This window comes from Odocoileus virginianus, chromosome 4, assembly GCF_023699985.2.
Source record: "Odocoileus virginianus isolate 20LAN1187 ecotype Illinois chromosome 4, Ovbor_1.2, whole genome shotgun sequence".
Lineage (NCBI taxonomy): Eukaryota > Metazoa > Chordata > Mammalia > Artiodactyla > Cervidae > Odocoileus > Odocoileus virginianus.
Genome location: NC_069677.1, coordinates 36,021,006 through 36,042,364, shown reverse-complemented (window position 1 = coordinate 36,042,364; position 21,359 = coordinate 36,021,006). Strand labels below are relative to the sequence as shown.

Sequence of the window (21,359 nt, the reverse complement as noted above, 5' to 3'; positions counted from 1 at the left end):
CAGTCTGTAACAAAAGCATTAACCTTAAAGGAAAGGACTGATAATATTTTAATCACATGGTATAAAAATGAGCGGTTTCTTTCTTTCTTCTGTAAGACATGTTAGATAAAAGATACCATAAAAAAGACGTTAGAAGTTCTTTTCCCCATTGTTACTAACCTTGTTACTATAAAATGTTAAGTACAAAATACACAAAAATACATATTTTAAAGTCATTTTTTATTGAAAAAGTAACATATTTTTATTACTTTTTTATTGGAAGGCAGTTACTTCACACGGAGAAGGCAATGGCACCCCACTCCAGTACTCTTGCCTGGAAAATCCCATGGACGGAGGAGCCTGGTAGGCTGTGGTCCATGGGGTTGCTAAGAGTCGGACACAACTGGGCGACTTCACTTTCACTTTTCACTTTCATGCACTGGAGAAGGAAATGGCGACCCACTCCAGTGTTCTTGCCTGGAGAATCCCAGGGATGGGGGAGCCCGGTGGGCTGCCGTCTATGGGGTCGCACAGAGTCGGACACGACTGACGTGACTCAGCAGTAGCAGCAGTTACTTCACAATTGTGTTGTGAAGTCTCCGTGAACTTGTGTTGGTCTCTGCTTTATAACAGTGTCAATTAGTCATAATTATACATGTACCCCTTCCGTCTTCCCCCAATCCCACTGTTACTGGTCATCACAGGGTGCCAGGCTAGGCTCCTTGTGTTACATAGCAGCTTCTCACTAGTTGTCTATTTACACGATAGTATATAAATGTTAATGCTCCTTTCTCAATTTGTCCTAGTCTCTCCTTCCCCTCCTGTGTCTACAAGTCCATTCTCTACACTACACCTCCATTTCTTCTCTGTAAATAGGTTCATTAGTACTCTTCTTCTAGATCCCATGCTGTTCAGTCACTCAGTCGTATCCAGCTCTTTACAATTTCAGGGACTGTGGCCTGCCAGGCTCCTCTGTCCATAGGATTTTTCAGGCAAGGATACTGCAATGGGTTGCCATTTTTTTTCTCCATGTTAGATTTCATATATATGCGCTAACATATAATACTTGTTTTTGTCTTTCTGACTTACTTCACTCTGTATAACAGACTCCAGGTTCATCCACCTCACTACCATTGACTCAGACTAGTTCCTTTTTATGGCTGAGTAATATTCCATTGTATATCTATATACAACTTCTACATCCATTCATCTGTCAAAGGACATCTAGGTTGCTTCCATGTCCTGGATATTGTAAATTAGTGCTGCAATAAACATTGGGGTAGATGTCAATTGTGGTTTTCTCAGGGTATATTCCCAGTAGTGGGATTGCTGGGTAATATGGTAGATTTATTCCTAGTTTTTGAAGGAACCTCCATAATGTTCTCCATAATGGTTTATCAATTTATATTCCCACCAACAGTGTAGGAGGATTCCCTTTTCTCCACATCCTCTCTAGCATTTACTGTTTGTAGATTTTTTGATGATGGCTATTCTGATTGGAGTGAGGTGGTACCTCATGGTTGTTTTGATTTGCATTTCTCTAATGATGAATGATGTTGAACATCTTTTCTTGTGTTTATTGGCTATCTTTGTATCTTCTTTGGAGAAATGTCTGTTTAGGTCCTCAGGCTAATTTTTTATTGGGTTGTTTGTTTTTCTGATATTGAGCTGTGTGAGATGCTTATATAAGATTAAATATCAATTACAGGGAAAAAAAAAAAACTGTGAAAAACTCAAACTGTAAAAAACAAATGAGAAAAACATCAAGCAAACAACCTAACCTTACACCTAAAGCAACTAGAAAAAGAAGAACAAATAAACACCCAAAGTTAGTAGAAGGAAATAAATCATAAAGATCAGAGAAGAAATAAGAAATGAAGGAAACAATGGCAAAATCAATAAAACTAAAAGCTGGTTTTGTGGAAGATAAACAAAATTGGCAAATCATTACTTAGACTCATCAAGACAAAAAGGGAGAAGACTCAAATCAAATAAAATTAAATAAGACTCACATCTAAATAAAATTAGAAATAAAAAAGGACAAGTTACAACAGACAATGGAGAAATACAACGGGATTTTCTTATTTCCAAGTTGAGAGTCCAGGACAGCTACCACAGGGTCCTGCAGTATGCCACTCCCTTCGCGTCCTGCATACAATGACCATGACCTTCCAGTCTTCTGGTATCTTCACAAAGTAGATGGTAAAGAAGCAGAGATGTTAATTGCCACATAAATGTTTCTAAATTGAAAATCTTCTAGATTTCTGGTGGTAAGGTGGGAAGCCCCAGAGGCGGCTTCCCAGGTAGCTAAGTGGTAGAGAATCCAGGATACCAAAAAAGCTTGTGTGGTAGATCCTTTGGTTGAAGTTGTTCTGCTCAGGCTGCCTTACTTTCACCACATTTCTGAAGTACATCACTCTGAAAAGTGACAGGTCACTCTGGGGGCACCGTTTTTTCTTTATAGATCCTTTAGCCAATTAAAAAGGCTCCAAAAAAACTGGCTTCTTGGTCCAGGTCAACCAATCGCTCATTAGTTACAGAGACAAAAATTCGATCATTTTCCTTAAGCTCAAATATTCCTCCTTGATAGATGGAATAGAGTCCATATTCTGAATCTTTAGACCAACAACTATTTCTAGCACTTTTCATCAGCAGTATAGGGTCAGGATAGCTTGTGTATTTGTAAATATATTGTACCATTTGTTTGATTTTTTTTCTGTTCTCTTCTGTTGAAACAGTTCCCAAACCTTCCTCAGGTTCCTGAAATCGAAAGTATGTTTGGGAATAGATGTAATAAAATCCTGTGTATTGGATAATCAGCTCTCCATTCCTTAAGATCAATTTATTTAAGAATGAATGTCCTTTTCTTGATGACTCCCAGTAAATTATTTTATGGCCCACAGCTTTTTCATTCTTGGAGCCTGGGATGAAGTTTGGAGAAAAATAAAATTAACTTGTAGTAAAGCAAGGAGTTTCCTGATAGCTGTGGCTAGACAACACTTTGGTTGAAACTGTAAAGAATTTTAATCTAATTTAAAACTTCACACACAAAAAAAACAAACAAAAAAACTTCACTCTCCCTCAATCTTCCAAGGAGTCTAAATCCTAATCATATAGAAATCTGGAGGCTCCCATGGCACTGTGACCTGTTTGAAGTCCCTTATTTTGCTGTAGCTTGACTGCCACACTCAGCTCTGACTGGTACCATGGGATGGTTCATTAGGATAGCAGTCTACTCCCGGGAAGAATTTCCATCCAGAACCCCTGGCTCCTTGCCTGTGCGGGTGAGCTCAGATTGACAATGTAGAAGGAAACCAAAAGAAACATGTCTGTTCCTCAAGCCTAGAGCTCATAAATTCCTGCTACTCTTTTAGATCTTTTTGGATTCCTTCTTGGTCTTTCTCAGTAACCCAGTGTCACAAGCACCTTCCAAGCAGCAGGCATCTCGACAAATAAGGCAAGGTACAGGGCTTGGCAAAAGCGACCAGATTTAAAGATCTTCAGATCTTTGGATCTTTAAATCCTGAAGACTGTGAATGAAGATGGGCCTTACTGAGATAGGATATTCCTTTAAACTTTGGGCTCATCTCTATGATTGGTACAAAACTTAGTTTTTCAAGAGTTTAAAACAACTACCATATTATTTGATGAATCGTAAATAGGAATAGTGAAATAACAATCTCACAAATAGGCAGAACACATCAATTAACTCAAAAAATACCAGTTTAGGAATACCATGAAGGCAACTGCCCAGAGTAAAACCAGACAAAAACCAACCAGTCAACAAAAAAACCCAACAAAATTTTCATTCATTAACTGATGCCTGAAATACCTTTAACCTAGGACAAAATCTCTCACAATAATAAAAGCACCACTTACTGAGTACTTAAAATGCACTTGCATTTTGCACTCATCTTCACTGTTTTGTGAGTTAAATTTTATCTCTACTTTTTATGTGAAGAAAATGAAGCTTGGGACTTCCCTGGTAGTCCAGTGGTTAAGACTTAGCCTTCCAAGTCAGGGTGTTTGGATTTCATCCCTGGCTGGAGAGCTAAGATCCCACATGAGTCTTGGCCAAAAAACCACAACATAAAACAGAAGTGATATTGTAACAAATTCATTAACGGCATTAAGAATGGTCCACATAAAAAAAATCTTTTCTAAAAAAAAAGAGAGAGAAGGAAAATGAAGCTTGATTCGGTTAAGTAATTTCCTCAAAATGAAGAACTTGGTGAGGAGGAACTGGGATTCCCATGTGGGTGTTTAGATTACAAGACTCACACACTAACTTCAGCAATATATGGACACCTGTTCTCCAGTTAAAATTAGGCTTAACCTATTTGGTTAAACTATATGAAACTGACATTTCCATAAGTGCAAAGTGGTCAAATATTGGCCATTTTTTCTTTTTGTGCTTCAATCTAATGCAAATGTCACTAGGAGGGTTTGGTGATTCATTGGAAAAGTAGATGACTGATTTAGAACCTTTTCAGAGGAGAAAGATTTGATGAAAGAGTGAGAAATTACTTTTAAAAATAAGAAAATAAAAAATGGGGGCATGGGAAACTCTAAGTTCTCTCATTTCAGAATTTTCTTGAGGCTAGTTGTGCTGGGCAGTAACTAAGCTACTTATCTTGTAATCTTGCTTCTGAAGAGTCAGTCTGAGACTTGATTACTACTGACCATTTTGTAGATAGCCATATAAACATTTCAGATATGAGAATAAATTATTTAGAACAAATTCTTCCCTTCCCTGCCTTTAAACCATATATTAATCATTTCTCTTACCTAGAACTGGCAACATGCTTCTTTTCTGAGTGTTTCCAGTTATATGAGCAGCTACCCTCTTAGGACCATTTCCTCTCTCTAGGTAAGGATCATATTGTTTTTCTAAAAGAGAAATGACAAAGAATCATTATCACTTATCAAACTACTTCGTAAATACATTGCTGTTCACAGTACTTGTCAATCAAGCATAGTAAACACACTGGGCTCCCAAAGTTGATTATATGGGTTTCCATAAAACCAACCTACATTTTAGTAATATGAGTAGTCTACTTCAGCCTATGTTTAATTCAAAAAGTACTTTAGATAGGTGGAATAAGCAGTATCTTAAGCTGTAATTTATTGGCATCTCAGGGATAAGGTTCTACTAGAATATAACAAAGTGAAGATCCTGACACTTTTACTAAACAACAATAGTGATAAAACCATGGACGCATAATACTCCTGCTGAGGCATTAAAAGTGCACAAATAACCAAGTACTGGCAACTTTCCACTTTGAGCTGTATGTAGGAAAAAGCTGATACTAATTTTCATCATTTCAATTATATTTTCCTCTTTGCTAGCTACTACCTACTCTAAAGGAACAGCAATTACAAAACATCATTCACTATCTCAGATGGGGTTTATGGCTCAACTTTCTTCATGGCCACAGGATTCCATGGTTTATATGTCCATATATGCCACAAACTGGTATCCAGCAGTCACTTCCCTCACCTCCCAAAAGGTATATGAAACAACATAATGATCATGATAATCAGTGTATGAGCATATAAATCATTGATTCACTAGATCTCAATAAACAAATCACATTTACCGACCACCATCTGAAGTACTCTAGAGCAGACTAAATGACTACAAATTCAACAAATTACTCTTTTAAAAATCAGCTAAAACTTTCCAGGAGGCTTACGTTGGTTGTTAAGATTAATTGTATGGTTTCACCAAACAAATATGTCCATGAACAAGGCAGTGCTTCCATGGGGGATTAAAAAATTAATCACTGATAGTATAATCTAAGCCTTCAAGGGACTTACAGGGTTTAGGGAAGATACAAATTAGAAAGTGAAATTTGACCCATATGAAATAGAAAGAAAGGGTGAGGAAAGATTCCTATTTGTTGGAAAGCTGAGTCAGGGGAGGTTCTGGACTAAGGTCCCTTCATTTACTTACTCTAGCAAACCAAAGTGCCCATTACATCCATTCCAGGCACACTTCTAGGAACACAGATAAATAACTATAAACAAATGAAAGCAAGAAAGCATTTGAGGTGCAGGACAATTATTCGAAATGAGGGAGGATGGAGAGGCTTAAAGCCCACAACAGTGGGAGAAGGGCGTTCGCAGAGATCTAGAACAGTCTTGTTCTAGATCTAGAACAAGACGCACAGAGCATTCCTGGGATACAGGCATCAGAGGAGTTTAGTTTCAGGCTTGAATGAGGAGTTAAACTACAGAGGATTTGAATGTTAGGCTAAGAGATTTGGATTTTACAGACATGAGAAGACTCTGAACAGTTTTAATCAGGGAAGCAAAAAGATATGTGTTGTGCTTTAGGCTAAACTAACTCATAGTAAGTTCTGACGGTAGAAATCGAGAGGGCTAGAGATTGGTGGGTTAGCAACAATTGTAATTGATCAGGTCTGAGAATAGGAAGCTTCCATCTAGACTAGTAGTAGAGGAAACTGAAATGAGGTGACAAAATTCCATAGGGGAGAAAGAAACAGGGAGAAGACTTTATCTATCTGGTATTGTTACTTATTCAGGATAGTGGGCATTTGTACTATATTGAAGACCCAACACAGCATGGGGATGTATAGTCAATTACATGTTACTCTCAGAACGCTCAGCTTTCAAAGTTGATGTGTTCATTTACTTTGAACTTCCAGTGATAAATAATTCATAGTGTCTTGACTGCTCTGAGACTTTAACACTTTGCTTTAACACATTCAGTAGTGGAATCCAGTTACAAATATCTTGCATTTGAGGTCAGTGCAAGGATATAGGAAAGCCTAGATATAAGAGCAAATTTTGAAGAGAGGAAATTTCCTGTAGACTGTAGCAAACAACTCCAAGATACCCTATGAATATGCATATTTGAGTGTCATGGATACATTTTGGTATACTGAGAAGTATGTGATTTCTGCACCCCACTGGGATGAATATAAAAAAGAATATTTTTCTCCCAGAACTGAAAATAGTACATACATCTTATGTAAACCATGGATCTGGTGTTCCTCATTAGAAGAGTTGGAGGGATTTCCCTGGAGGTCCCGTTGTTGAGAATCTGCCTTGCAATGCAGGGGATGCAGTTTGATCCCTGGTTGGAGAACTAGGATCTGCATGCCATGGAGCAACTAAGCCCATGTGTCACAACTACTGAGTCCAAGCACCACAACTAGAGAGTCCATGTGCTGCAAGGAAAGATTCCACATGATGCAATGAAGATCCTGTGTGCCATGACTAAGATACGAGGAAGCCAAATAAATATTTTAAAGAAAGAAGAGATGGCATGTTCATCATTCCTGCTACTGCCTTTGGCTTTGGGGAAATGACCAGAACGAATGCTCAGATCCTGGGACCAGGTCTTGCCTTCATATTTAATGAAGGATGGTGGGGGTTATCAAGGAGATCCAACCAGTCCATCCTAAAGCAGATCAGTCCTGGGTGCTCATTGGAAGGACTGATGCTGAAGCTGAAACTCCAATACTTTGGCCATCTCATGTGGAGAGTTGACTCATTGGAAAAGACCCTGATGCTGGGAGGGATTGGGGGCAGGAGGAGAAGGGGACAACAGAGGATGAGATGGCTGGATGGCATCACCGACTCGATGGACATGTGTTTGAGTAAACTCCAGGAGTTTGTGATGGACAGGGAGGCCTGGCGTGCTGCAATTCATGGGGTTGCAAAGAGTTGGATGCGACTGAGTGACTGAACTGAACTGAACTGGGGGTTATCAAGGGATGAGGAAGATGATTGTAACGGGAAAGGATAGCTGAAAAGTAGGAATACATCATTAACCAAATATCTATTTTAAAAACATTGTTTCTTCTCTGCCAGGATGGTGTACTCCAGGACTTTAAGTCTGTGGTACATGTATGGAGGCCTGTATGACCGTTAGTAGGGGAAAATGGGGTTATGGTGAGCTAAATGTGAAGAAGCAGCAAATTTAATTCATCAGTTACATTCACTTATGTCTTGATTAACAAAATCTGTATTAAGAATTTGTATGTAGACAGAGATGGTGGTGAGACAACACTGTGAATGCACTAACTGTCACCAAATCGTATGCTTCAAGATGGTTAATCACATGATATGTGAATTTCACCTCAGTCAAAACATGCACGCGCGCACACACACACACACACACACACACACATGCACGCACGCACATGCATGCCAAAGTTGGTACAGGTAAGGACCAGGGGGATAAAAGAGAATCTACTAGGTTTGAGATATAGAGGTAAGTCCAGGTATAGAGAGGTGAGAGAAATAGGCATGTTTTCAATCTTTGTAGATCTTTCATGTAGTAAGGAATCAGAACACAGAGAATATATATATATTTTTTTCTTTGATTTATACACATGTATTTACCAAAGGAAACGAACAAAATAAGTATGACAGCAAAACAGGATGTGGGGGAACTTTCTTAGACAGCTGGTCAGAGAAGTTCTCTTCGAAGAGGTGATGAGGATGGAGGATGAGAAAGAGATGTGAAAATTCAAGAATGGAAGAAGCCAGGCAGAGGACCAGAGAAGCCAGTTTGGTCTTCTCTGAAAGACCCACTGAAAGGGGATGTGGGTCAAGAGCAGTTGGCCAACCATCAGTGGAGATGGCAAAGGTGTGGGGACTGCAGAAAGAGGATTTTGGGTAAGAAGGATTGTTGGGAAAGAGACGATGGAGCAAAATTTTTGCATAAAGAAAGGCTTAGAGCCTAGGCATGGATAGAAGCAGCGAAGATGGGTAACTTTGGACCCCTTATTTTTTTTTCCAGCTATGCTCCAGAAAGCTACCCACATTAGAAGGTAAAAACAAAGAAAGGAAGAAGTTGAGATGAAAGGTAAATCCACATTGGAAGAATAAAATTCCCATGAAATAAAGTTCATACCTGAGGTGGGCCTCAGATTTGGTTCAAATGCCAATGCCAATAGGGAAACAGAATCAAGCATCTTGAGTTACTGAGCATCACTCAGAGGTGGGATGTTTGGGTGAGAGTAGAGAGCAAAAGGATGGAAAGGTACTCACTTTATCAGGAGGTTGACACTAGAAAATTAAAATAATAACAAAAAATAATACCTGGATTTGTAGGAATCATTTCCTCAAAGGTTCTCAAAATCATCTGCAAATAGTATTGAATAAAGCTGGTTAATTCCCCTAAGCATTTAAACTGATTATTGAATGTCTATGGCTCTTCTTGCTGATGTCTAACAGGAAATTTCTGCATTTAAGATACCAACTTAGGCAGCTTTAAGTTGTTCAAGCAAAGAGCATGTGGGGTAGGGTGGGAGCTGGGGTAAATATGGAGGCAGCTGTTCCTTACTATTGATGAAAGGATGGTCCTCTATCTGAGAGACTTCTGTTTCTGGATGAAGTCTTTGAAATGCCATACCTGGAGCACCACAGGAAGGAGTCATTTTTCTCCAAGTGAGGTCAGCCTAACGTGCCCAGACTTCCTTGTGGCTAATAGATGTGATGGCCACGTCACCTCACTTTCTGGGAGGTATGTCTGCATGCAAGCATGTGTATAAGTGCACTGTGTGTCTCTGAATGTATGCGTGTGTTAGATTCCAGAGGCTTTAAATTATTGGACACACCCAAGACAGAAGGTATAAGGCACACTCCCTTTCTCTCATGACACCCACAGACATACACACCCCATCCAGTGGTGACCTGCTAGCACCATGTCACTCTCTCATTTCTGAGAATGTGGCTGAGACATTCTCACCGTAAAGAGATCTTACCAAATTTCCATCTCTTACTAAACACCTCATATCATTTTCTTTCCCCACTTGCTAACCAGTGGGGAAAACCAGTAAGAAAGAATGAAATTGAGCCCTTCGGTTCAATGAGCCCAGCCTGACATGGCTCACCCACGGCTTTAAACTTCTCTCTACTCAGTTCTTTCCCCATCCCTGCCCACCTTTCCAATCACCATTGTTAATCACATAACTGTCAGAAACCTCCTCTGTACTCCAGCCCCATATTAGCATTTTTCTTTGTCAAAAGCCCTGACCGCAGATAACAGCTTGGGGCTCCTCTAGGGCAAAGGTCACTGGTGTGTGGGAGGGGAAGCAAGGGCCTCAGCACTTTAACTCTGTCACTGGCCTTCTGAGCCAGAAAGAAAACAGGAGGAGCAGGAAAAGGAAAAGGCTAATTCTTACAGGGTAGTAGGCAGAAAAAAAGAACGATTACAATGAGACTTCCCTGGTTGTCCAGGGGTTAAGACTCTGCCCTCCCACAGCACGGGTCACTGGTTCGATCCCTGGACAGGGAAAAAAAAGATGCCCAAGAAATAAGATGTAACGCGGCACAGCCAAAAACAAAAGCACACAACAAAAAACCAGAATGGTTAGAATATAAGCAGATGGACTGGATTAAAATTTGTTCATTACCAGCCCCGGGAAACTTTTCTCAAGTTACTGAACTGATATGGACTATTTTAATTTCTTTATCTTTTTTTTTTTTTTTTAAGAAAAAAGAAGATAATAATGATTCCTTCCTCACAGCTGTTTGGGGATTAGGGGAGATATTAATAACATGTGGAATGTCCATAAAGGACATTTATGGGAAATGATCTGTTTGTTCATGTGGTACCTGGAAATATGGGGAAGTCTTCCCCCTCTTACCCTACACTCTCTCCTGCCCTGGGTACCCTCCCTTCTCTGGTTTGTGGTAGGATGTGAGAATGGGGGGAGAGGGGAAGAGCAGGAAAGAGACCAGTAAAACCCACCCAAACTGCTTCTCTCATCTCCCCACTTCCTGCCCCTGCATCCAGCCCCTCCTCAGTTTCCAGATTTCGACTCTACTTCTGAGTTTCGCTCCTCTGCCACCAGTGGGTTTGCCAACCTCTCTGATCCCAGGGGCTGTGGGGTCCCACTCCTCAGCTTCCTCAGGACCCTTCCCCAAACCTGCGTCTTTCCTGGTCCTTGTCACTTGGGGCAATGGAGTTCCAGCTGCTTCAGGAATGCCTGTGTGCAGTGAGCGCCCCACCTGTGTTTCCAGGGCAGCCATGGAGAAGATGAGTTTCTAGGACAACCAGGTGGAAGTCTGATTTTATTTGTCATAGAAATCGCATCACAGGGGATGTCTGGGCTTTACTGTGAGGGCTGCTTAGGGTTATAAATCGGAGCCTACTCACCAACATAACACTGTGTCTATAGAAAGGCATACTGAGCACCAGACAATAGATTTATAATCATTTCTTTAAAACACATCCTCCTCTTACTCTGGGAGTGTCCCCAGTAACTGTTGAAATAATGATTGTGTATCATAGTTTACAGGGTATTTTCATATTTGTATTCTTGGCTGACCTTTCCAGATATGCAAAAGGTAAACATTACTAACGCCATCTTACAAGTAAGAAAGCAGCCTGAGAAAAGAAACTTTGTTTGGCCTGTCATGTCACTCAGAGTATAATTACATAATCACATCTAGTGAAATAAACTGTTAGCTACCATAACCTTTCTGCTAGAGAGCTTATGTAAGCAATTTTCACAAGCAGAAAATAATATTTTGTATGTGTAATTTACTGGGAATTGAGATGCCATCACCTTCAGTTTCTCAAAGTATATCTTTTTTCCCTTTTCCTTTCCTCTTTCTTCAGCTCTATATGTGTACAAAAATAAAAGACTTAATTCCAGAGAACAACAATGTGGGAAAAATATAAAATATCATTATTTGGTTTCTTTTGTCTTCTGAATAACTAAAAAAATACGCACATCCTTTGTTAGTGTGTGACCTTGGACATATTGTTCTGTCTGTGTCTCATTTCCACAAGGTAAGATAAAATATTTAGACTAGATGAGGAAGCTCTCTGGAAGAGAGGAATAAACTCTAGAATAGGCTTCAATCAGGACCCACTGTGGGGTGGATCCCACCTTTTCCTAGTTCTGTGAATTTGAGGACAATCACTTAAACACTCTGGGTTCCAGCTTTCTCCTTTACAAAATGAGGACTCTAGACATCATAATCTAAAATATTCTTTCTCCTCTGACCTCCTATGCCCACTGGTAAAGTGACACCATGGTTCACCTACCTTTTTAACAAACAAATAGAGTTGTGACTTTAGTTCCCAGCAGGGATCGATCATACTCTCATCATCACTGGAGTCCCAGGAACTGTCATCTTCCTCCAAGAAGCAAGCCAAGCCACTTTTGAAGTATTTGTCCTGCATCTGGGTTGAGATGGATATAACACAGTATTACACACAAGTGCTTTTTCCTTTTGCTCATTTATAAGTTAAAATAACAGGAACTGATGACATGTTCAGAGACGTCTTAGTACCTCGGATGAGCTCGTTGCCTGAAGTAGAAGTAAGCATGCGGTCTTCCATCCTTTGAATAAAGGTAAGCAGTTGGATGTGGGAGAGAGGAAACAGGTGTGGGCCAGGCATCTGGTGTCACAACGCCTTTGCGGCTCCTGTCTTTGGATAGCTGTGTGTCGCTCAACAAATTGCCTCCTCACTTCAAAATCTCTTCTTCATTTGCATTTCAAGCTGGTTCCCTGTAGTGATCTCTGAGGTCCCTTCCTGCTCGGACGTGGTACGATTCCCCCTCTACAGTTGGAAACCCACACAGGTACAGAGTAGGCAGTGGAGTCTGTTTATATTCCAGGATCCCTCACCAAATTAATCAGCCCTTTAGGACACAGGTCATGTTCTATTTCTTGATCTTAGCTTTGACCCTCTTGGTTGTTTTTATTGTTGTTCAGTCACCAAGTTGGGTCACCCTCTCTGCAACCCCATGAACTGCAGCATGCCAGGCTTCCCTGTCTTTTACTCTCTCCCTGAGTTTGGTCAAACTCATGTCCATTGAGTCCATGATGCCATCCAAACATCTTATCCTCTGTCACCTCCTTCTTCTCTTGCCCTCAATCCTTCCCAGCATCAGGATCTTTTCCACTGAATCAGCTTTTCACATCAGGTGGTCAAATATTTGGAGCTTTGGCTTCAGCCCTTCCAATCAACATTCAGGGTTGATCTCCTTTAGGATGGACTGGTTTGATCTCCTTGCTGCCCAAGAGACTCTCAACAGTCTTCTCCAGCACCACAGATCGAAAGCATCAATTCGTTGGTGCTCAGCCTTCTTTATAGTCCAACTGTCTTAGCAGATTCTAGCTACTGTTGTGATGTCTGCTCCTCTGGATAGCAGAATCAGGACTACATTGCCATTAGATATTTGAATCTTGACTCATTAAAAGTTTACACCAGTTAGGGATTTACCTGCAGAGACTTGAAATACCATTTGAAGGTTTGCTCCCTCATTCTGATTGAGAGTAAACATTTACAATGACTAGATCATGGTCTGCAAAGTTTGCACTTGATGTTACACACACACACGCACGCACGCACAACTTACACATATACACTCCAATCCATCTGGAAAACTCCAGAATGACAACTGATTAACCTCATGAAGAAAAATAGAAAGTTCATGCAAGTTCAGACGGGTCTTTTTTCCTGTTTTCATTTTTAACAACTGGGATTCAGATATTATTTCCATATACAAATCCACTGAAATGCCTTTCTCTGGAGAAATAAGTGGGGAAATAGTCATTTTATCTGTTATTTGAATGAAGAGGACTTCAAAGCTTGAAGGAAAGATCGAACGTAAGAATGATCTGCTTCCTTCTATAGAAAGACAACCTTATTCCAAATCAAAATAACTTAAACACTGATGAGAACTTTCAGTGAAAGTCATGTGGGTCTATAATGTCAGCCACGTACTCCTTGGACATTTGATCAGGTCTCTCGAGCATAGAAGTTACAAATCTGACTTAATTCCTTCCCCACTGGCATAGAACATTCATTTACTTTTAAGTAAACGCTTATTTTCTTTCTTCCTTTTTAAGAATACAGGAGTAAAACATTTACGTAGGAGAATTTTCATCTGCAATTTATGTGGGAGCTTGAAAAGCCTTTCCAAAGAAAGAACTCAATTTAGAAATATAAAAGCATGTCTAGCAAACTGCAGGGAGGATCAGAGAAAAGAGCTGGATTTAGCAGCAAGGCCTTAGGAAAGTTCCAGAAGAACAGTTTTATTAGACATTGTCCAGTCCAACAAGACTAGGTATTCCTTGGTCAGGTACTGATTTGGTGAAACTGAATAAATAAGCTTAATTGGGATTTCCCTGGTAGTCCAGTGGTTAGGACTCTGAGCTGCCAATGCAGGGGTACAGGTTTGAGACCTGGCTGGGGAACCGAGATCCCACATGCTGTGGGGTGCAGCCAAAAGATGTTTTTTAAAAAAAAAAGCAGGCTTAACTAACTTTTGTAACCTGTTGGGACAAAACAATGTGACTGACACAAAAAGGAGAGAGCAACTCGTCTTCTTGCATTATAGCGATTGGAAAGTGCCCAGGAGGTGGGTGGGGTCAGGGTTGGGACAGGGCAAAGTTGAGAGATGCTGGGATCAGGTGGTCAGGGTAGCTGACAGCCCCTGTGAAGTCAATTGGAGTTTGAGAAGTGGAAGAGACCAGAGGCCAGACCAGATCAGGATCCCCTGCTGGTCTCTGGAGATCCTCTGGTAATTTTCCAGAAACATTTTCAGGAGGTGGGGAAGGATTGCCTTGAAAACTAAGGTCCTAAGGAGACATGGGAAGGAGTCTGACAAGCTAGTGTGACTCCACTGTTAACCCAGAATTAATGAAGCCTGAAGATGTTGAGGATATACAGGCACCCTGGAAAACAGAAAATTATAGAATACTTTTCTAAAAGTAAAAAAAGTAAAAATCCTCCTTGATCCACCCTCATTCCACCTCCTAGTTGACCTTTGGAGTATCTCTTTTTATAGGGTTAACATCAGACTGGATGTGGGCAATTTTGTATATTGTTTGGGCTTCCTTTGTGGCTTAGCTGGTAGAGAATCCGCCTGCAACTCGGGAGACCTGAGTTTGATCCCTGGGTTGGGAAGATCCCTTACAGAAGGGAAAGGCTACCCACTCTAGTATTCTGGCCTGAATTCCACGACTATACAGTCCATGGGGTTGCAAAGAATCAAACATGACTGAGTGATTCACTTTACTTTTTTTTTTACTTTACTTTTCAGACTATATAAAAATGTCATTTTCTTTAGATCTGTATGACAATCATATGGATGGCATAGACAGATTCACAACATTCATTGAAGAAAACTGATAAAATATAGAAAAAGAAAAAGGAAAAAGAGGGACCCATAATCCTGTCATCTAGAGATCACAACTTATTTTTCCTCCTAGATATTTTTATGCTTATGTATTGATTTCTGAACAACAGAAAGCTGCAGCCACCCTGCACCCCTTCCGCAGGTTTCCTATTTGGTAGTTTCTTTCACATACCTGGGCCAATACAGGTGAATGATACATGGGCAAGGGGGTGCTGTGGCTATTCCAGGAATGATTAATGATGCTTAATCTCTCTCCCCACTTCCTTTCCACACCCATTCACACTTTGAGAAGGAATTTCCTACAGCACTTCTGTGGCTGAGACTGTTTTCTTGCTAACCACATCTGGATATTGGGGGCAAGGAGATAAGTGTGCTTTTTTTAAATTTGGACACTTCTAGAAGGAGAGACAACGATAGCACCAGGTCCCTGCTCTCCTGTTCCAGGAGCCCTTGGTTTTAAGAAGTGGATTCCACTCAACTTCTGGTGGTGCCATGACAAACACTGGTCATCCAGGCCAGGTATAACCAGTCCTTGGCAGGGCTTGAGGTCAGCCGCGTGGACTCCTTTGCTGGCTGGCTGGCTCAGAGACCTCAAGGTGGCAGTCCTGACCCTCTCTGCTGCCCAGCCATTAGTCTCTGACAATCAGTTTCTGCAAACCCCAAATAGCATAAAGGATCATTTATGGAGCCCAGGGGATAAGGGGCTCCTCCTCCTTTTTCTTTGCCATCTATGATGACACAGCAATAGGTAATCCCCTTGTCAAACTTTCTCAGAGACATAGACTTCAGAGGCTAAGCCCATATTTATTGTTTGTGCTTACTGGCCTTGAGACTTCATTGTGATGGTTCAATCCAACATCCCTCAGCCCTACTCAACCCACACTCCCTATAATCCTTACCTACTGTATCTTCTGCAAATTTTCCCTTGCCAGGGTAGAACCTGTGATCTGATTTAGAACATTAATACTTGTGTTGAGTATGCTTTTCCAAACTCGACACAGTCATTCAAAGAGATTCAAATTCATTTTCCCTTGCAAAACTTTCTGATGAAGAGGGTGACAACTTCAAGAGACTGCTCCATGCTGATTACAACTTACTGAACACCTATTTAATGCCTTGGTTCAAAATTGGGTTTTACCTTTTATCTAACCTCCCTGAGCCTTAGTTTGCTCATCTATAAAATGGGATAATTATATTTACTTTATAGAATTGTTATGAGAATGAAATAAAACAATATTTTGAAAGTTTCTGAAACATAGTATTTGCTCAATATCTCAATTCTCCTGTTTTTAATACTCTTAATAAATTCTTCTGTGCATCTATACAGAAGTGTACAAACATATAAACATTTCTGTGCTTAGTTGTTCAGTCATGTCTGACTCTTTGTGACTCCTTGGACCGTCATCTGCTGGGCTCCTCTGTCCATGGGGATTCTCCAGGCAAGAATACTGGAGTGGGTTGCCATGCCCTCCTCCAGGAGATCTTCCCAAGCCAGGGATTGAACCCAGGTCTCCCACTTTGCATGCAGATTCTTTTCTGTCTGAACCACCAGGGAAGCCCAAGAATACTGGGGTGGGCAGCCTATCCCTTCTCCAGGGGATCTTTCTGACCCAGGAGTTGAACTGGGGTCTCCTGCATTGCAGGTGGATTCTTTACCAGCTGAGCTGCCATTTATATAAACATGTAATCAGAAAGAATGTTTGCAGGTGCAAAGATGTAAAGCTCTGAAGCTTCCATTTTTTAGAATTAAAAAAAAAAGTTGACCACATACACAGATAATTGCATGACTTAGATCAGTATAGAACCAGTTGGTTCAATCTTAAAATGAGGCCAACTTTTAATATGAGCAAATTGAGGGAACCTCTGTATATGGAGACACAAATTCACTATTTATACTGTGAAGTAAATAAAACTTAGGACATACTGGCTCTAAATTGGAGAACATAGCAGTATTCCAGTCTCTCGTGCAGACACAGAACTAAAAAACATGATTAGAGTTATGTTGGTTTTTTTCCTTACAATTAGAAACTCTTTGAAATTGCCCTATAACAAAGCTGACTTTACTGGTCATCTAACAGTAGTGATCATTTTCATAAATACTTGTAGACTCATTTATTTCCTTAATTTCCAAATGCAATTCCCAGCCAAGTGACAGCCGAGTTTATACTCCACAGGATATGCAAACTGCATCTATTTCCTTAACAGATAAACACTGTTTTGGCACAATTTATGTTTGTCTAAGATCCTTAGCCTTGCATTTCCTAGCCAGCTGACAGATTTGATGTTGCCTTGCCACCATGCATTAGGCTGCCATGCTGAGCATAAGCAGGAGGTAAGCTAACCCCACTGACTCCCTGCTGTGATGGGAGAAGCATTACCTATGAGCTGAGCAAAGACCTGGTTCCAGTTCTGCTTCCAAATTTCTGCCTGAGCTCAGAGAAGTTATTTCTCTGGCAGTCTCAAGCCTCCTCTATAAAATGGAGGTGTGCAAAATTCTTTTCAGCTCAAAGTTCTCGGCCATATAATACACAAGTAGCCAAAATGTACACAGAAAATCCTACATTGTTAGTGGGAATGTAAATTGGTGCAGCCATTATGGAGGACAGTATGGAGATTCCTTAAAAAAACTAAAAATAGAGCTAACATATAATCTAGCATTCTCACTCCTGGACACATGCAGAGAAAATTATAATTCCAAAGGATATATGCACCTCAGTGTTCACTCCAGCGCTATCTACAATAGTCAGGACATGGAAGTAATATAATGTCCATCAACAGAGGAGTGGATAAAGATGTGGTACTATATACAGTGGAATATCACTCAACCATAAAAAAGAACAAAATAATGCCACTTGCAGCAATAAAACTAGAGATTGTTATACTGAGTGAAGTTAAACCAGGTAGAGAAAAACAAATATCACATGATATCACTTACATGTGGAAAGTAAATGGTAGAAATAAACCTATTTAGAAAATAGAAGTTGAATCACAGATACAGAAAACAAACTTATGGTTTCCAGGGGGAGGGATAAATGGGACATTGGGACTGGCATATACACAATTGGAAGGACTGATACTGAAGCTCCAATACTTTGGTCATCTGATGTGAAGAGCCAACTCATTGGAAAAGACCCTGATGCTGACAAAGATTGAAGGCAGAAGGAGAAGAGGACAGCAGAGGATGAGATGGTTGGATGGCATCACCGATGCAATGAACATGAATTTGGGCAAACTCCAGGAGATGGTGAGTGACAGGGAGGCCTGGCGTGCTGCAGTCCATGGGGCAAAGAGTTGGACATGACTGAGTGACTGAACAATGAGAAAAATGTATAAAAAATATATAGTATCTATAAAATAGATGAATAATAAGAATCTATTTTATAGCACAGAGAACTCTATTCAATATTCTGTAATCATCTATATAGGAAAAGAATCTGGAAAAAGAGTGGGTATGTATAACTGACTCACTTTGCTATACAGCAGAAAATGACATTGTAAATCAACTATCTGGCAATAAAAAAATACACTAAATATATATATGTGTGTGTGTGCGCGCGTGTGTGTGTGCGCTGTGTTTAGTCTCTCAGTCATGTTTGACTCTCTGTGACCCCATGGACTGTAACTTGCCAGGCTTCTCTGCCCATGGAGATTCTCCAGGCAAGAGTACTGGAGTAGGTTGCCATGTCCTCCTCCAGGGGATCTTCCCAACCCCAGGGATTGAACCCAGGTCTCCCACATTGCAGGCAGATGGTTTACCATCTGAACCACCAGGGAAGCCCAAGAATATTGGAGATGATAGCCTATCCCTTCTCCAGGGGATCTTCCTGACCCAGGAATCAAACCAGGGTCTCCTGCATTGCAGGCAGATTCTTTACCAGCTGAGGTACCAGCGACTATATAGAAAGCCAAAAGCTGATGTTGGCTTATTTTCAGTAATTTTGCTTTCAAAATCCACTATAACTAGAAACATTTGGAACACACCACAGCATTATTACAGGTAACTTAGAGCCTGTCTTTGGGTTAAGCCTTGACTGTACCCTATGTCTCTGAAGCACATTTGTGAAGGTTGGTTACTCACTGAACAAGTGTTTAGTAAACACCTGCTACGTGGGAGCTCTGTGCTAGCTCCTAGAGGTGTCACAGAAAGCAAAAGCAGACACAGTCCTCCCCTGAGACAGCTCCTCTCTTGCCCAAGAATTTGAGCCAAGAACTCTAAAACGTTAAGCAGAAAGCACATAAGGAATGGCAGCAGTTAATAATTTAACACACTGCTGAAGACAAAACCACCTCAGCAGTTTCGTTTCCTGCATCTGCTAGAAACTGGTGGAGCCAGTTCTGTAACTATACCTTGTGCACATAATCCCTTCAATTCACTTTTGCAAAGTTCTCAGCAATGATAGGCATTAGCAGTTAGGGTCCCCGGGGCAGGGCAGAGAAAGAGAGGTTCTCTTGCTCTGTAAAGTCTTCACAGAGGAGCCGGCAGAGGCAGCCAGCCAGCTGGTGCTGAGAGCGCCTGTCAGGGAGCGTTTGCACTGTACTGACCTGCTTCAGCTCCTTGTTGAGATACATGTAAAACACGGCCATACCGAAAGCCTGCAGCACCACCGTGAAGATGAGCATCAGCACGCAGATCTGCCCAAGTCTGGAGCCCGGAGCCTGCATCAGCGTCATGGTCGCCGTAGGATGGGACTCCTGCAGAGTGAGTCAAGCAGCAGATTAGGACTGCGGTGGAGTGGAGCGGATTTTTTGTTTCACTTACTGAAAAGGAGCAAGTTAAACTGAAACTGAAAGCTGTTAAGAGGAGAAAACAAAGTACTTGCAATTCTACTAATCCTAAACCACTAGAAGCTAGGGGGAAGCAAGGCAAGGCAGATCCACTACCCACTTCAGGGGCACATGGCTCTCTGTCTCTTCGGTTTTGCACTTCTAAACTCCAGAACTGCAAGACAACATAATTCTGTTTGTGCTACTTCATTGTGGCAGCCTTCAGAAGTGACAATAGCTTTCTTTCACTGGATTAGAAAAGTGAAAAAAGTTTTAAGTGTTACAGTCATAAAAACTGCAATCCATTAATTAAAACAAAATCTGGGGCTTGTTTTGAAAAGGTCATTGTCAACACGGGCACCAGAGGCCAGTCCACGTTTCTGTTAACTATTCCATTCATTCACTATTTAGGCTAGTCTATCTAAGCCACCAGGTTTTATAAGTATGTGTCTTTCCATCATTTTCTAATTGTGTAAAAATTCTTCATGTTCTTACCTTACATTTTCTTTGTTTTGATTAGGTAGTTATTGGGCCACACCCCACCAGCCTGCAAACTTGTGGTTGCCCAGCCTCCAGACTGAAGAAAGAGGCGGGATACAGTGATGGGGACATCAATAGTTTAGTGGACAGGGGATCTTACATGTCTGAAGCAAAATGTCCTGGAGTGAAATCTCACCATGGCAGGCAGGACATGGCAGCAGTCTTTGCCCCTTTGGGGGAGAAGGAGGCTACCCTGTATGGGTGGGAGGGACAGGGTGGAAATTGATTTTAGGTGAGCCCATCAGTTACCAAGGAAACCACGAGATGGCGTGGGGACAAGCACTCATTTGCAGTTAGTTACTGATGAAGCCCTGTAATTAGTAGGATTGAATAGTCATGTGACTGAAGCAGGGCCTGGTCAAGCTGGGGATGAACAGAGAGCAAGAGAACAGCCATCCTGAATGGCTTGACAGCACACTCCACCCCTGCACACCTTGCACGACACTTACAATCTTGGTCCACCCCTCTTCTGTGATATCCCTGGGCTCAGGTATATACAGGGGCACTGCAACCAGACACCACAAATGCAATACAGACAAGAGCAGCTAAAGAGTATCAAGAGTCTAAGAGGTGGGCAAACATTCGAGCCAGCTGGTTACAGGCTCAAGTTTTCATGAAAGTCCAGAGGAGGACAACAATGGCATCCTGCTATAGACCCAGCAAGCAGGCTCATTTCCCAGAGAGGCCACCACTGTGTGCAGTCTGCAAACAGATTGCCTCCACTCAGACTAAGTATGCTTACAGACACAAGACAGGGAAAATTATGACCATTAACCAACATACAAGCACTATCCTGAGATAGTGCCACCCCTGCCTGAGGTTTCTGTCCTGGGGGGGCAGTACCATCCCACCTATTCACCCGCAGTCCCCAGAGCCCGTACTGAATCCTAGAGACCCTCAGGGTTAACATGATGGTGTCTTCCTCCAGCTGGG

At 41.2% G+C, this 21,359-nt stretch overlaps 1 protein-coding gene across 2 annotated transcripts; it reads right to left on the bottom strand.

Annotated features, from left to right (window-relative positions):
* Positions 1-204: 204 nt before the first annotated feature.
* TNFSF10 (TNF superfamily member 10) lies at positions 205-19,949 on the bottom strand. Of its 2 annotated transcripts, XM_020879601.2 has the most exons (5): positions 19,665-19,883; positions 12,017-12,154; positions 9,058-9,100; positions 4,768-4,869; positions 205-2,900 (listed from the first exon to the last, which is right to left on the bottom strand). In XM_020879601.2, exons 1-5 carry the CDS (start codon positions 19,791-19,793, stop codon positions 2,449-2,451), a joined length of 864 nt encoding a protein of 287 aa, XP_020735260.1. In that variant the 5' UTR covers positions 19,794-19,883; the 3' UTR covers positions 205-2,448. The 2 variants fall into 2 exon arrangements, with proteins under 2 accessions (XP_020735260.1, XP_020735263.1); XM_020879604.2 differs by lacking the exons at positions 205-2,900; positions 4,768-4,869; positions 9,058-9,100; positions 12,017-12,154 and adding an exon at positions 12,161-15,780 and having other exon boundaries at positions 19,666-19,949.
* Between the last annotated feature and the right edge of the window lie 1,410 nt (positions 19,950-21,359).

Coding starts and splice junctions, on each gene's coding strand:
- TNFSF10 (XM_020879601.2), bottom strand. CDS start 19,793: ATGACGCTGATGCAGGCTCCGGGCTCCAGACTTGGGCAGATCTGCGTG. Junction 4,870..9,057: donor AATGATTCCTACAAATCCAG/GTATTATTTTTT, acceptor TTTCTCTTTTAG/AAAAACAATATGATCCTTAC. Junction 2,901..4,767: donor AAGCATGTTGCCAGTTCTAG/GTAAGAGAAATG, acceptor ACTTCATCCCAG/GCTCCAAGAATGAAAAAGCT.